The following is a 16,157-nucleotide window of genomic DNA, read 5'->3' as shown; positions in this document are numbered from 1 at the left end:
ACGAAGCTTGTCAACTCAGTTATCCTTTGAAGTAAAAAAAGAAAAACTAAAATTCACATGCCCACAATCCAGAGCCTGGCAAACATCATTTTGCCTACAGTCTTACTTTGTTTCCCCTCTAGTGATGGCGCTGGCTAAGTAACAGAGGTGCCTGCAAATCAAGAGCTGGGTTATGAACTCATGCGGTTAGCAGCCATCCAACCTCTGTGTTACAATAGCACACTGGATGTTTATTGCCCGCTTTCCTCAGAGATGCTGAGCATATGCAGAAGCTCTAATATCCCTCTTAAAGTCAAGCAGACTCACATGAAGTAAATAACAGTCAACACCTGTTTCTGCTAACTTGGGGAGACAATCTCTCTGTGTAGCCGATTCTAGCCTCAGACTTGACATCCTCCTGCCATAGCCTCTAAAGTTAAAACTTCAGGAATGTGCTACCAGGCTGAGTCTTTGTCTACTATCTCTAAGTTGTCTTGTCCAACCTCTTTGCATTAAGGTCCTTCTCAAGTGGGCTGTGAGAAGCTTAACCCTCTGCCTAACTGTCCTTAAGTGTGAACTGCAGTATCTCCATATTCCTTCTCAGTGTACAGCTTTCAACAAAAGCCGTAGCTGGATAGCCGTGGGAAAGTTTTCAAGAAAAGAGCTTTAAAATTTAGCAAGTGAGCCCAGTTACTTGAAATCTGTTAAACGTGTGGCTCCCAATGCTCTTCCCAGCTGAAGTATGGTGTCCCGGCAGGCATTGTTCCAGGTGGACGGGAAAGGCTCTGCCGCTGCTGCCTGCACGAGAGCATGAGCGTGACTCTTACTTGTTAGTAGCAGCTGATGCGTCTTGTGAGCTGTTGCCCAAATGCAATTGTGGCTTTCGGACAGTAAGATCCTTGTCACTGTCTTCAATTTCCATATCTGTGTTTCACCACTGATTACAGGTGCGGGCCATAGCAGGAGCAGGGGGAGTAGACAATCTGCTCGTACTGGATCTTCAGAAGTATAAAGCTTCCACCCATGGTGTAGCCACGTCTGGAGGAGGTGGTGTAAATATGGGTTCCCATCAGAAGTGGAAGACTGGCGAGATTGAGTTTGAAGGACTCATGAGGACCCTGGACAATTTGGTAGGTGAAATTTGAGCCTAGACTTGAGTTTCAGGTCTGAATCCAAGAACAATGGATTCCATCTCCCTTTAGTTTAGGACATACTTCTAACTTCTTCAGGACCAGAGCCAGAGGCTAAAAAGGCACTGCAGTGTAATTTCACTGCAGCTTTAAGAATCAGGCAGTGAGGGGGCTGGAGAGATGGCTCAGAGGTTAAGAGCATTGCCTGCTCTTCCAAAGGTCCTGAGTTCAATTCCCAGCAACCACATGGTGGCTCACAACCATCTGGAATGGGGTCTGGTGCCCTCTTCTGGCCGGCAGGCATACACACAGACAGAATATTGTATACATAATAAATAAATAATTAAAAAAAAAAAAGAATCGGGCAGTGAGATACACAGATATTTCCCTTTCCCCCATGAACATGCTGTGATTAATTATAGTCACCACATTATAGAATATATTCCCTTTTTAAAAATTTTTTGTGTGTGTGAGTATTTTACCTGTATGCATGTCTGTGTGTGATGTGTGTGCCTGATGCCTGTAGAGGTCAGAAGAGAGCACTGGATCCCCTGGTTAGAGTTAGAGTTGTGAGCTATAAGCTGTGGGTGCTGAGAATGGAACCCATGTCCTCTGGAAGAGCAGCCAGTGCTCTTGACCACTGACTTGACCACTCCAGCCCCTACAGCAAATTCTTGAATTGAATCCTCCTACATGATTAAAGGTTGTAATTTTGGACTGGTGTCCTCTATCCTCTGGTAACCACCACTTAATTGCATCTATGAACTCAACATTTTTAGATTGCAAATGTAGGTGTGTCCATATGGTATTTGTTTTTTGATGTCTGAGTTACTTCAGTTACCATAATGTCCTCTAAGTTCAAATTGCCACCAATGCCAAAATTTCCCTTCCTTTAGCAGGCTGTGTAGCTTTCCACTATGCCTAGTCCACGGTTTCCTTTCTTTTACCCTACATTTTATGTGTGGTTTTGTTTGTTGTTAAAAGGAGCTCAGGTAAAGTTTTATTAAAGGAAAACTTTTCTGGTTTACTTTTCACCAGTCTGTTCTAGCATGCTAATATTATTAAAATAATATCATAATCACACGATAGCCAGTGTGCATATTCTGTAGTGTTTTCCACACGCTGTGCCCAGTTCAATGTTATTGCCACTGTAGTGACAGACAAAAGTTTTAGCCAACATGGCATAGCATTTTATTTCAGATTTCCTCAAAGCTGGGCAAGTTGTTGGTGAGGATAACCAATTTCGCTTTGCCCTATCTGGTCATCTTTAAAGTCTGTTTGTATCCCAACATGTACTTACCACTTCTTATAACAAGTTGGAGTCTAAAGTTGATAGGCTCCAGAGACTTTCTCTTTGTCTTGAGGCCACCATTTTCCTGCCTTAGGTGTGGGACAGCCCCCAACCAAGATCAGTCACCAAGATGGCCGGAGATTGAGACATAAATGAATTCACAAAGCTCAAAAATTTACAGAAGTTTACACAACAGAAGACTCTGTCCCTTTCCAAAGCAAACCCCTGTTAGTAAACTTGCTCACCACATTTTCTTCATCCATTCGTCTGTTGGTAGACGGGTTGATTCCCTCTCTTAGTTATTGTGACTAGTTCTGCGGTGACAGCGGGAGTGCAGGGACCTCACGTGCTGATTTACTTCCTACAGATCAGCATCACGTAGTGAGGTCCCTGGGCCATGTAGCTGTTCTATTTGTACTATGATGAGGAGCCTCCGTGCCGCTTCCTGATGGATGTAGTGATTTACAGACCCACCAAACAGTACACAGCAGCGTCTGTCTCTTTCTTGTCCTCCCCCAAGACTCATCTCTTCTGCCTGATAATAAATAGACTCCCTGACAGGTGTGGTTTCATTTGCCCTTTTCATAGACCTGTGCATTTGAGTATCATCTTTTGCAGAATATTTATTCAGGTCCTTTGTTTGTGTTTTAATAGGTTGTTCTTGTTACTTGGTTTATTTAGTTCCTTAGACACATTGGATATTGACCCCTTCGAGATCCAGGGCTTAGCAGATGTCACCTTAGATTGTTTACCATCTTGATGGAGGGTGAGGAGACAGGTTGTCTTTAGACCTACAAGCAAAGGCTCCCAGCTCTGGTCCCCTGTAATCTGTCTCATAGCTGAGTAGAAGTTGGGGTGGCAGCTGCAGTCAGTTTCACACGTGTCTTCAGACGGGCGTCATCTCAGCTCCAGTGTTACGTGCAGGCTGTGTGCAGCTTATTCTCCCTCCTGTCTTTCAACAGGGACTCTTTGAACCATTTGTTTAAAGATGGAACCTCCAAGTGCTTTGTTGGAACGAGTTTGGTTGATTCAGTGTGGCATTTCCCTCCCACAGGGCTACCGAACAGGCTATGCATATAGGCATCCTCTCGTTCGAGAGAAGCCTCGGCACAAGAGTGATGTGGAGATCCCAGCAACTGTGACTGCTTTCTCCTTTGAGGATGATACTGTGCCTCTTTCTCCTCTCAAGTACATGGCGCAGAGACAGCAGCGTGAGAAAACAAGATGGCTGAACTCCCCAAATACGTACATGAAAGTGAATGTGCCGGAAGAGTCTCGGAACGGGGAAACTAGTCCCAGGACCAAAATCACAGTATGCCTCCATTCTGCGTAGATGCTTACCTGATCTCATGAGTGTCCCCATCCGAGCTGTTAGGAAAGTAGGGTGTAAAATAATACCACTGCCATTTGTCAGGTATTAAATGTAAGGCTCTGTTCTACGCCTCATACATGAGTAATCTCACTTTCTTCTAATACAAAATGGATTCTCTTTTTCTCCTTTTTTTAGATGAGAAAACCAAAGTTAACTGTTTCTTTATGGTTGAACCAGAGTTTGAATGACAGCAGTGTCTTGAACCCTCTTGTTACCCACCACATGACACTACTGTGCGGCATTGCCCAGGGCATTAGAACTCGAGCACAACACCAAATTGTGCCATAATTGCATGAGTCAGTATACATTATATTAGGATTTTTTTTTTTTTTAGCATGGCCTTGTAGATGGAGGTTGAGTTATTTTATCTGTTTTAAACTTTTTGGTTTAGATTTGATTTGTCTTACTATGTATCCCTGGCTGGCTGAACTCACAGAGACCTGTCCCACCTCTGCCTTCTGAGTACTGGGACGGTTTGCACCCCAGCCCTAGCTCCACCAAATACTCCTTAGCTACTGAAAATTAGTTCAGCCTTCATACAAGTAAATAACACTCTATATGGAATTATCCAATTCAGTTATCTCCAGGAAAGAGGCATAATTAAACTCACACGTTTCCCAGAATTCATTTAATAATCAGTTGCCAGTCAGCCACCACTGATCTTACTTAGCCTTCTCTCGGGGTTAGATAGAGTGTAGAGTGAGCGAGAGGAATTCCAGAAGGTTCGCTAAACGCTGTGGTTCCCATGGTGCTACATGCTTCCAATTATTCACCAAAGCATCCTGATTTAAGTCTTATCCTAATTTCAGCCAAAACTCAAAGACAAAAATCTTAAAAAAAAAAAAAAAAAAAATACCTTAAAGACAATCATTGAGTCTTTCTACGACTTCTTAGCTGTTGTCACATAATAAGTTTGATTTCAGGAGACAGAACTCCAGATGCCAGTTAATGGACAGTCATGCTATCGTCTGGGGCAGTTTCCGCATCCTGCTTTCAGCTGTCAGGGGGGAGAGCTTTAGTTAGAAAATGTGGTTAATTTACTCATGTGCACTGTAATGGTGTCTGCTTACTCTAAAGTGAGCGCTTCTCTAGCGAGTGTGAGATAGGAGCTGGCCACCAAGACACAACTCAGTAACTATGCCCCCTTGGGACCACTCAGCCACTCAGTGTCTGATAGTTCTTTAATGCGGAGCTTCACTCTAGAAATGGTTTTTTCTTTATTCTTTAGTGGATGAAAGCAGAGGACTCCTCTAAAGTTAGCAGTGGAACACCTATCAAAATTGAAGATCCCAATCAGTTTGTTCCTTTAAACACGAACCCAACTGAGGTGCTAGAAAAGAGAAATAAGGTAAGACACAGCTCCTATATCTTTATCCTGTTTAGGTTAAATCACTAAGGATGGAATCTGGTCACAAGCTTAGGAGATTGAAAATCTAAGAATTAAATTCATTAATTTTAGCTTGATCAGATACCTCCAGCTCTGTACTAGTCATCAGTGAACAGGTTCTGAGAAAAAAATAGTCAACCTGTTTTTGCTGTAAAGTCCTTTATATTAGTGGGAAGTACAATTCTCTCACAGCATAAGACAGTAGGAAACTGAAAACCAAGAGAGTGGAGATTAGTAATAGCTAGTGTTCAGGTGGTGAAAAGAGGCCTTACTTCATGGAGGTGAAAATTTAAGAGACTCTTACTTGGGAATGTCAAACAGTAACCTTTAAGAAAAGAGAAGGCAAAGATCGTCTGCATGGTGACCCCAAAAACTTATTATTTCCGCTCAGATTCGGGAGCAGAACCGCTACGACCTGAAAACTGCAGGACCACAGTCTCAGCTGCTCGCAGGAATTGTTGTGGATAAGCCTCCTTCTGTAAGTGGGAGGCAGTGTATGTTGGGTTTTGACCTGTCACGTAGATTCTTTGCTTTTTTTTTTTTTAACTGAGGTTGCTGTAAGTAAAAATTTAAAAGTCAAAAGAATCTATATAACTTAAAATGCTACATCCCATCCCCAGTTTCCAGAGGCGGAGACTGACTGTTGCTTTAATTGTTCCATGCATTTGCTTTCATGTGTTTAATTAGCTTCTTTCTGAGCCAGGCCCACACCTGTAATCCCAGCTGTGGAGGACAAGAAAGGAGGAATGCGAATGTGGGGACAGCCTGGGCAGCACAGCATGACACCCATCTAAGAAACACTTTATCTGCTTTTCCTTGCCTTATTAGTTTTAAACCTTGACTCATTTTATCAGTTTATCAAATATTATTTATTTCTCACTCAAAGAGAAAAGGTACTGCCATTTATATTGTAGGAATTTATAAATTATGATTTCTAATTTTAGAGATTGAAAAATATGGGGAAAAGTTTATCTTAAAGAAAAAAACAGTGATGACCCTTTTCTTAATGAACATTTAGTTCAGCCTATCTACAAAATGCTTCCAATCCTTCCCACACACCCCTAGGAGGTGTGTCATATTCGATTTTTGTTTGTTTCTTAATAAATCAGCTGTAATTGGAGGTTTCTCTCCCACCCACCAGTTCCCAAATAATCACTCTGAGGCTTAATATTAATTACAAACTATTTAGCCTATTAGCTCAGGCTTATTATTAACTAGCTGTTACAACTCAAATTAACCCATTTCTGTTATTCTGTATTTTACCACGAGGCTCGTGGCTTGTTATCTCACATCTTGCTTCTCTGGTGGCTACTGGTGTCTACCCCAACTAAGCCTTCTTTCTCCCTGTATTCAGTTTAGCTTTCCCGCCTGGGTGTATTCTGCCCTGCCATTAGCCAAAGCAGTTCTCTATTAGAATAAAACATATTCACAGCTTACAGAAGAGCATCCCACATCAATCATCTTTCAGGGTTTATCTTATTATGTGTTTGCTATTGTCCACATGTGTCTTCCATAGCACATTTCTTTCCTTCCTCACACAGCTCCTGTCGATCGCCTTGGCGGGTTACTCTGTCTAGGGTCTGTAACCCACCTGGCAGATCCAGTAATTCCAGGGTCACAGAGAGGTACTACCTGAAAGACATGGGCGGGAGACAGGAAGAAGGCCAAGCAGAGTTCTTGTCAAAGCCTCCTTTTATTAGAGTCATGGTTGCAGCTTATATAACCCCTGGATGAGGAGCTTGGGGGGCTGGGGCACAGGATCTTGCCACGTGGTCCACATCGGTCACGTAGGCCAAGAGGTTACGATCGGTCAGGTGACGGTTCCTCTGCCAGGAGTTCACGAGTTGACACACCTAGTTCTCTAGATAGTTTGGAATGTGAGGCGGGCTCCGCCAACAGATAGCTCTCTATTAACAGTCAATTTGGGTGTGGGATAGGCTTTGTCAATAAAACAATTCTCAATACAATTGGGAAGTGGAGCCCTCTGCAAACTTCTCAGGGCAATGATCCTTATAATAATTTTGGGGGGCGGGGAATGGCTTCTGACAAGCTCCCAGCCTTAAGTTAATAATTGCTCTTCTTTCACGTCGGGGTACATTGCCACAGCTCTCCCCAGACCTTTTCGCTTGACCCTCAAAACCACACACAAGAGATTACAAATAAATAACCTTAGTGATGTAGCTCAAAATGAAAATAAGACAACTCCAAATTTAGTAAGAGAAAAGAATGAAGATCGGAATGGGTACATAGCTGCTAGAGGCCATGCTAAACAAATGAGAAAGAAGATCCAAATAATGAAATTAGAGCTGAAAACTGGGATATCAAAATTCAGAAAATCATTAAGGAATACTCTGAAAAATTATATTTTAATAAGTTGTTAAATCTAAAACAAATTGATAAATTTCTATATACCTATGGCCTACCAAAATTAGGCCAAGAGGTTTAAAAAACAAAACAAAACCTCAACAGGTCAATAACAAGAAACTCTTAAAGCCGTGTTCTTTTGCGACACGAGGAAGGAGTGGGACCACACTTAGGGTTCTGAAGTCTTTAATAAATCGCACACAAGCAGGGTCACCAGTCAACCAGGGCTGCAGGACGAGGACTCAGGAGGGGCAGAAGCGGGATTTATAAGCACAAAACCATAACCGCACCTGTGCTAAGTTACAGTTACATTTTTCACCAATCAGGATTCAGGAGTAGAGGCTTTCATTATATGTTCCATCATTGTTAACCAACACAGAATGCCCAAGTGGTTAGATTCATCTGTTCTTCTTGTTGTTAGGAACAGGCATTATGTTTTAGGGATTGTTGCCTAGAGGGAAAGTTGGTTAGCTTCTGGACATTCCCCACAGGAACGTGGAATTTGTTTTACCCTACAGGTAAAATGGAGTCTGAAGTCAAAATGGCTGTGCTTAGGTCAAGGTGCTTTTGCTTGCTCCCTTCAAAACAAAGCAGTAACAGTTTCTCAACAAAGAAAGCCCTTGTACTAGACAGAGTCACTATTGAATTCTGTCATACTTTTGAAGAACAATTGTAGGAGGAGGCCACTAGCTAGTTCCGGCTGCTTAGCCCCAAAATAATCACACAGAAACCATATTATTTAAAACATTGCTTGGCCCATTAGCTCTAGCTTCTTATTGGCTAACTCTTACATCTTAATTTAACCCATCTCCATTGATCTGTGTATAGCCATGTTTGGTGTGTCTTACCAGATAAAGTTCCAGCATCTGTCTCTAGCAGGGCTACATGGCTTCTCTCTGACTCCGCCTTTCTTTCTCCCAGCATACAGCCTAGCTTTCCCCACCTAGTTCTGTTCTTCCCTGCCATAGGCTCAAAGAAGTTCTTTATTCATTAACCAATAAAAGCAACACATAGACAGAAGGACCTCCCACATCAATACCATTGTTCCTTACACTACTAGCTCATAAAATAGGAAAGGAACACTTACTCGTTCTACATAAGCAAAGCCACCTTGATTCCAAAATACAGTGGGGAAACTGTAGGCCAAGTTTCTTAATGAACATAGATGCAGAAATCCTTAATAAAGTACTTGCAGATCAAATTCAAGAACACATTGGAAAGATCACACACCATGTTCAAGTTGGTTTCATTCCAGGAATGCAAGGATGGTTCAACATCTACAGATCAATAGACACACAGCACATAAATAAAAACAAGGACAAATCACATGCTCATTACAATAGATGCAAAAACAGCCTTTGACAGAATTCAGCATACTTCCATGATAAAAATCCTCAAGAAGCCGGCACATGCCTTTAATCCCAGCGCTTGGGAGGCAAGAGCAGGTGGATCTCTGGGTTCGAGGGTAGTCTAGTCTGCAGCCAGGAGAGCACGGTACACAGAGAAACTGTCAGTGGGGGAAAAGTCCTGAAGAAATTAGGACTAGACATTTCATACCTTAACGTGATGAAGACTATAGGCACTAGAACTGTAACTAACATAATACTGAATGGGGGAAGACTGAAGACAGGAACAAGATAAGGATTTCACTCTTGATCAATAAAACAAGAGAAGAAAAATAAAAGGAAATAGGAAGAGATTGAATTGTCCTTATGAAAATAGCTATATTACTAAAAGCAATCTACAGATTCAATGCAATGCCCATCAAATATCCAATCACATCCTTCACAGAAATAGAAAAAATCCAAAAACTCAAACTAAAGCATAGAAGACTCCAATAGTCAAATTGTCTTTAGCAGTCACTCGCACATGAACTCACATTTGTGTGCACACACAAGGGAGAGAGCGAAAAGGAGGAAGAAAAGGTTGGGAGTATAGGAATACTTTAGACTCCAAATTATTCTACAGAGCCATAATGAAAAAAAGTCGGAGGCCGGGCGTTGGTGGCGCACGCCTTTAATCCCAGCACTCAGGAGGCAGAGGCAGGCGGATCTCTGTGAGTTCGAGGCCAGCCTGGTCTACAAAGGGAGTTCCAGGACAGGCTCCAAAGCTACAGAGAAACCCTGTCTCAAAAAAAAAAAAAAAAAAAAGTCGGTACTGACACAAAATCCTACATATATATCAGCAGGATGCAATAAAGAGCCCAGAAATAAGCCCACACAACTATATCTGCATTACTCAAACATATCGAGAAAAAGCAGGGAAGCTGCCTCTCCACTTGTAGAGGGCAAAAACTAGGTCCCTTCTTCTCACCCTGCATAGATCTCAATGCAGAATGTATCAAGACCCTAATTAGGACCTGAAGTCCTGACACCGCTGTGGAAAACACATGGGGAACTTGGAGAGATAGCAGCAATTAGAAAGGGACTCCAGCAGGTGCAGAAATAAGCAGGAATTGACAAATGAGAAATGACTAAATTCAAAGTATCTACACAGCCATGGGAGCAACAGCAAAGGAAAGACAGGAAGAAATCTTTCCTAGCTATTCTTCTGACAAGTGATTAATACTGAGAAGATTAAAGAACTCAAACAGCTAAGCACCCAAACAAGCTGATCTATTAATGGAACAAAACATGGAAAAAATGTTCAGTATCTTTAGTCATCAAAAAAATGCAAACAAGCCGGGTAATGGTGGCACATGCCTTTAATCCCAGCACTCAGGAAACAGAGACAGGCAGATCTCTGTGAGTTTGAAGCCAGCCTGGTCTACAGAGTGAGTTTTAGGTCAAGCTCCACAGTTACAGAGAAACCCTGTCTCCAAAAACAAAACAGAAAAATGCAAACAAAACTCAAATTCACTTGGAAGTACAGAAGACCCCAGATAGCCCAGTAACCCTGAGTGAGCCCATATACACACACACAGAAGACGGAACCTAGATCTCTGTCCTCATCTTGTACAAAGTCACATCAAAATGGATCAGAGGCCTGGCAGTAAGTTCTGAAACTTTGGGACTTATAGAACTTATTAAATTCTAACTTATTAAAATGGCTTTTTGGCAAAATTCCATCAGGTGAGGAACTTTTATATCATGAGTAGAATTCCAATGCTCCTCTGGACTTCCCCATAGACATGATCATGCTCATGCCACAGTGTTCTGGCTTATCCCCTCCCCAGCGCTGGTCCTTTCCTGTCCTTTTTCCAAATAGCCACCTTCCTGTTTTCATAATCCCTTCGCATTCCAGACTTAACGTGTGAGAGGTAATTTGGTGATATGCATACTTTTGGATCTGTTGTATTTTCACTTAGCATGATCTCCAGTTGCAACCATTTTCCTGCAATAGTCTGATTTTGTTGTTCTTTGTGGCTGAATAGTAATACTCTTTGTGTATATGTAAATTTTCTTTGTCCACTCATCTGTTCCCATGTATTTCTGTTATATATTGACTGACCGCTTCAGATATATACCCAGGAATCGTATAGTTGGATCATATAGTAGTTGTGTTTGTAATCTGATAAGAGTATTTTAAAAGTTAAAAATCATACTGCTTTGTCATTTCTTAAAATTGCTATGAAGTCAGTAATCACAAACATTTATGTAGGTATGTAACTCGTGTGTGTATGTGTGTGTGTGTGTGTGTGTGTGTGTGAGAGAGAGAGAGAGAGAGAGAGAGAGAGAGAGAGAGAGAGAGAGAGAGAATAGGGAGATAACGATATGAAAGATGTTAAAGCACTTGATAAGTTGTTGGGGCTTTTTTCTTTGTAAGACCATGCAGTTCAACGATGATGATGAGGGCCCCCCAGCTCCTCCTAACCCATTCAGTCATCTCACGGAAGGAGAACTTGAAGAATATACGAAGACAATCGAAAGGAAGCAGCGAGGCCTAGACGGTCAGTTCCTCTTGAGTTAGGTCTGGGATCACCATGCTGATAACATAGAGCACCCAAGCTGGGTGACAGAGGCAGTCAGAGCTTTTGCATTCTGTTCAGCTCATCCATTCTAGTCCTTTCCAGGTCCAGGTGAGGCTGGCATGCAGAAAACCACCCCTACTTGCTAAGACAGAGAAACTGTTCTTCTCAGAAAGCAATCTGAACGTGGGCTATGTCATCTTAAATTTATAGCACCAAGGCCCAGATGAATGCAGGATTTCCAGAGTAAACACAGGTTTTGCTTTGAACGTTGCGTGGTATGTGGATTGTCAATCACAGATTCTCAAGTATTTGATTTTAATGCTTTGTAAAATGTCTGTTCCTGGTGTCAGGGTGCCAATATAGTCATTTCAAAATCACCATTTAGCATAAACTGCTAGGAATTTGAAGTTACTTTCCTGTATAGGTGCTCTGATACATTGAGTTTCCCTGACTCTGGGTAGTTAAGAACTGGTTGTGAAGAAAAAGTATGGAGGCTTATGTCTGTAATTGCAGCAGCAGAAGTTGGGGCGGGAGGGATTGTAGTTGAGACTAGCCGAGGCTCGTTCAGGAGATCTTGTCTCAAAACAGTAAATAAATAAATTATTCGTGAAAAATTCCTAGCAGTTGAGTCCTACCTAGCTCTCCTTTGCTCTAGAGTGAGATGCTGATCTTAGCAGGGTTTCACAGGACTGGGTATTTAAGCCACCTGAAAAATAGGCAATGAATTATGTATAAAGACATCTAGGCAAGCAGAATTCAGGGTGGAAAATTAGAAGTCTCTGATCCAGTAAGAACCTCTACATTGGCTCATCTACAGTGCCCAGTTAGCATTTCTACCAAAGCAGAACAGAAACCAATAATAAAAGAATTGTCTGTGTGACTGAGTTCTAGGACAGCCAGGGCTGCCGTGGATGTGGGCGAAGGTTACGTACCATGGTGTTACCCGCTAGCTAGAAACCATTTTATCAATTATTCACTTGATCACAAAAGCAACTTGCCCTGCTCATTAATGTACTTACAGCAAATTTTTCTAAGTGCCATATTTAACTTGTGTGTTCTAACATAAGAGGCAAAAATTTGAAACATTTTTTTATATATTATAAAATATTCCTATTTTATCTTTTATTTTTGAAAGCCTAAAGATGCCAGGTAACAAACATACTCTAGACATCACTTTTTATATATAACTTTGTAAGTAATTTCATTTCCATTCCTGCATTAGATCACTAATACTGCTCTAACAGGAATCACTGGCTGGAGATTGTTAGAAACTCTGTGAGCTATTCTGCCTCATTAACGTGGCACCACTGCTGAGGCTGTCTTACCTTTTCATCTGGCTTTGGAGATTTTGGTGTCCTATACTAGCAAAAGCTAAATGCATATATACATATATATATTCTTTATCTGGGCTGCCAATATCCTTGCTTCTTTCAACCAAGTATGAACAATTACAATTCATGGGCCAAAAGTTTTAACACATTAATCTTAGAATCATAATTACTGACATGTGGGATAGCTCTTAGCATGCTCAGCTCATTGCTGATGAACTTGTCGCCTCTGTGAGCAGGCGTTGGATGTGTGCACTAACCTCTCTGCAGCCTTACGCTTCCTTGTTTTGTTTGCATGGCTTCTAACTGACGATCTTATTCAGCAGACGCTGAGCAGGAGTCACTCTCGGATGACGCTGCATCTGTTTCACAAATTCAGTCTCAAACTCAATCACCGCAAAATGTCCCTGAACAATTAGAAGGTATTCAGTGTCATTTCCCATAGCCTTCGCATCGTAAGAGTCTTGTCGGTTGTGCCCATGTAAAAAGTCAAATGCTTGTTCACAGTAATTTTGTCAGAGTGTTACCGAATTCTCCCCAAAATGTCACACATTTATGAAATGGGATGCTGCTTTTAATCATCATTTATTTGATTCACTTCTACCTGGCTTGGGCTAACCCATAATTTTTAAGAATTTGTGGAATTAAAATTGACTTGTCATGTCATACATCTTCTAATCAGTAGCATGAAGTTCTGTACAGTTTTAAATGTCAAATGACCTTCAAACTATGTCTTGTCTTCATTTGTAATGATTTGTTTTACAATGGAATGACATGATATCAAACTACAATTATCTCTGTGACTCTTTTAATACCTGTGTTCTCTTCCTCTTTGTATCATTTTAGATTAGCTTCATGCTAATTGATACATGGGTTATTAAAGTAATCTTTTCTCATTAAAATTAAAGCAGTACCTCAATACACTACTAAAACTTCTCAGTTTTTAGAACTAAACACAAATGTTGACTGTGTAAGTAACAAGCCCCCCCCCCAAACCTCCTCCTTTTGTAGAAAACCACGAGCTATTTTCCAAGAGCTTCACCTCCACTGACGTGCCTGTCATGATTGTGAACGGCAAGGATGAGATGCACGACGCTGAGGATGAGCTTGCTCAGCGGGTCAGTAGGCTGACTACAAGCACGACCATCGAGAACATCGAGATCACCATTAAGTCTCCAGAAAGAACGGAAGAGGTCCTGTCACCTGATGGTTCGCCTTCAAAGTCACCGTCCAAGAAAAAGAAGAAATTCCGCACACCTTCTTTTCTCAAAAAGAGCAAAAAAAAGGAGAAAGTTGAGGCCTAAGTAGTCTTTTTGTAATTTGAATATTACAATGTGACATTGCACAATTAAGTACCACATTTTAGTTCATTGTTACTATACAGTGGTAGGTTGGATTGGGGGTGTGTAGCAAACTGGACTTTCAAAACTGGAAAGAGGTTTTACTAAAAGAAAAACATTATGGAAAACTTTTAAATTCATCTCTTTTTATATGTCCAAAATGGCTTTGAATTTTTAAACAGTTGCTAGTTTTACTCAGCTCTGCCCTCATGAAGTATTGTTGTTGGTCACTGACAGACAGAGTCTGTTAGTTCAGGCCTTCTCCATCATACCTGTTGGGAAGAAATTGCCAGTGAACAAGTGGGGATGTTTACTTCTCACCAGCTGCTTCACTTGCTAATCAGACTGTAGTGTTATCTTGGTTGTTGCCTATACCTGTGGGTCCCCATTGTTCCAGTGGGCGCTAGTGGGATGCTTCGGAAGCTTCCACAGCAGGAATCTGGAACATTAATATACACTGGCACATCATTTTTAAAATATTTTAAGAAAATATTTGCTCAGAATTTTATTCATAGTATGAAATTCCCTCACCTGAAGTAACTGTTTGCCAAAAAAAGTCATTTTAATAAACTATAATTTTTGAAGAACTTCCTTTTTTATTAGTTAGAAAAGCCCCTTATTTTTTCATAGAGGGGATTTTGTACACATAACATGAGTTATTTAGTTTAACTCTAGCAAAAACAATTTTTGTATGTTGAAATGTTTGTATACCTTCAGTACAAGGTGTCATGAGCATCTAGCCAATCAGTTAGCAGTAGAGCATACCTGAGGCTTCTTGGTACCGAGTACAGTTCAGGAGGCCAGGGACATGGCATCCAAAGGGCATCCAAAATCTAGATTCATATCTGAACCATATAATGTATTTTTCTCTTAGTATTGCTGAAGATGAAGAGTGTCGCATAAGGTAACCAAATGAAAAGGCTGGAAGGGAAGAGAGGAAGGGACAGGACAAGAAGGAAGGTCTGTTTGGTGATGACGTGTATCCACAGGGAAGTGTATAGTTTGATTTACTGAAAACAAGTCCCAGGTTTTCTCAAATTCTGTTTCTCTGCCAAAAATCAATGTCTTGGTTGATATTTGAAGCGTACATATGTAGAGGACAGCACTGGATCACACCAGCAGGCCTAGTCCAACAGCGGGAGAACTACCACTTCATGATTTTTGCGAACTTAAAATTTTTTTAACTTTCTTTCTACTGTAAATACAAATTTAAACCTAGGTTTAATACAGTTTTCTCCATTTTCCCAAGTGATGTCACAGATCAGTGTAAATTGATGATCCGAAGTGCTCAGTGAGTAGACGTAGTGAAGGCGTCGGAGGGTGAGTGGGCACGCAGACGTTCCCTGAGCACAGTGCTCTCGGCCAGACTGTGTGGTGATTCGGTGCGAACTTGAACCAGAGCCTGCCAATGTCATTTTAGATCTCACTAACTACTGGAGTCCGTTCATCTCGTGGTGGAAACTGTGCGTTGCTGGACTGTGTCTGAGGATTGTTTATGTTCTACATCTTTTTGTTGTCACAACATGTGTAGACACAGTAACCTGTGAGCTGCCCTTTCCATAACCTTTAAAGGATGCATATATATATATATAAATGAATGCAGTGTGCATAAATATTTTTTAAACACAGCAGTAAACTATTGCACCTTTTGCTAAGCTTCTATTTACTTGCTTTGGCATAATGAATGAGCCAGTGAACTCAGTGTCCTGTGGAGAAATGTGTAAAAGTTATCTGATATTGCTCTTAGATGTTATGCTAATTAATGTTAAATCACAAATAAACAGTATTTTAAATATATTCATTTGGTATATGAAGTTTCCATGCAGAAGTGATTTCTTAGTTTATACATTGTGTTTGCCAAGTATTATGTAAAACAGTGGATACCAAGATTGCTTTCTGAGTAAGGAGGTCTCTGATAAATCCCTTTTCAATTTAGTTTAAAATTAATGTGTGTGTGTGTGTGTGCGAATTAAAGGCACACACCTTTAATCCCAGTGCTCAGGCAAAGGCAAGTGGATATCTGAGTCCCAGGACAGCTGAGCCTCCAATCGTGAGA

At 41.1% G+C, this 16,157-nt stretch overlaps 1 protein-coding gene across 5 annotated transcripts in view; it reads left to right on the top strand.

The window, feature by feature from the left end:
• Add3 (adducin 3) overlaps positions 1-15,896 on the top strand; it is a 107,377-nt gene extending 91,481 nt beyond the window's left edge. For 3 of the 5 annotated variants that reach the window (XM_057777400.1, XM_057777401.1, XM_057777402.1), the window contains exons 9-15: positions 927-1,109; positions 3,455-3,712; positions 5,001-5,120; positions 5,551-5,637; positions 11,289-11,412; positions 13,085-13,183; positions 13,773-15,896. In XM_057777400.1, coding sequence (XP_057633383.1) covers positions 927-1,109; positions 3,455-3,712; positions 5,001-5,120; positions 5,551-5,637; positions 11,289-11,412; positions 13,085-13,183; positions 13,773-14,065 — 1,164 coding nt within the window. In that variant the 3' untranslated portion in view covers positions 14,066-15,896. The remainder of the gene's footprint in view (positions 1-926; positions 1,110-3,454; positions 3,713-5,000; positions 5,121-5,550; positions 5,638-11,288; positions 11,413-13,084; positions 13,184-13,772) is intronic. The other 2 variants (XM_057777403.1, XM_057777404.1) reach the window with 2 other exon arrangements.
• Positions 15,897-16,157: the final 261 nt, after the last annotated feature.

This window comes from Chionomys nivalis, chromosome 8 (genome assembly GCF_950005125.1).
Source record: "Chionomys nivalis chromosome 8, mChiNiv1.1, whole genome shotgun sequence".
In the NCBI taxonomy this organism is placed as follows: domain Eukaryota; kingdom Metazoa; phylum Chordata; class Mammalia; order Rodentia; family Cricetidae; genus Chionomys; species Chionomys nivalis.
The sequence above is the reverse complement of the archived record's forward strand: the minus strand, read 5'-3'. Positions and strand labels throughout refer to the sequence as shown.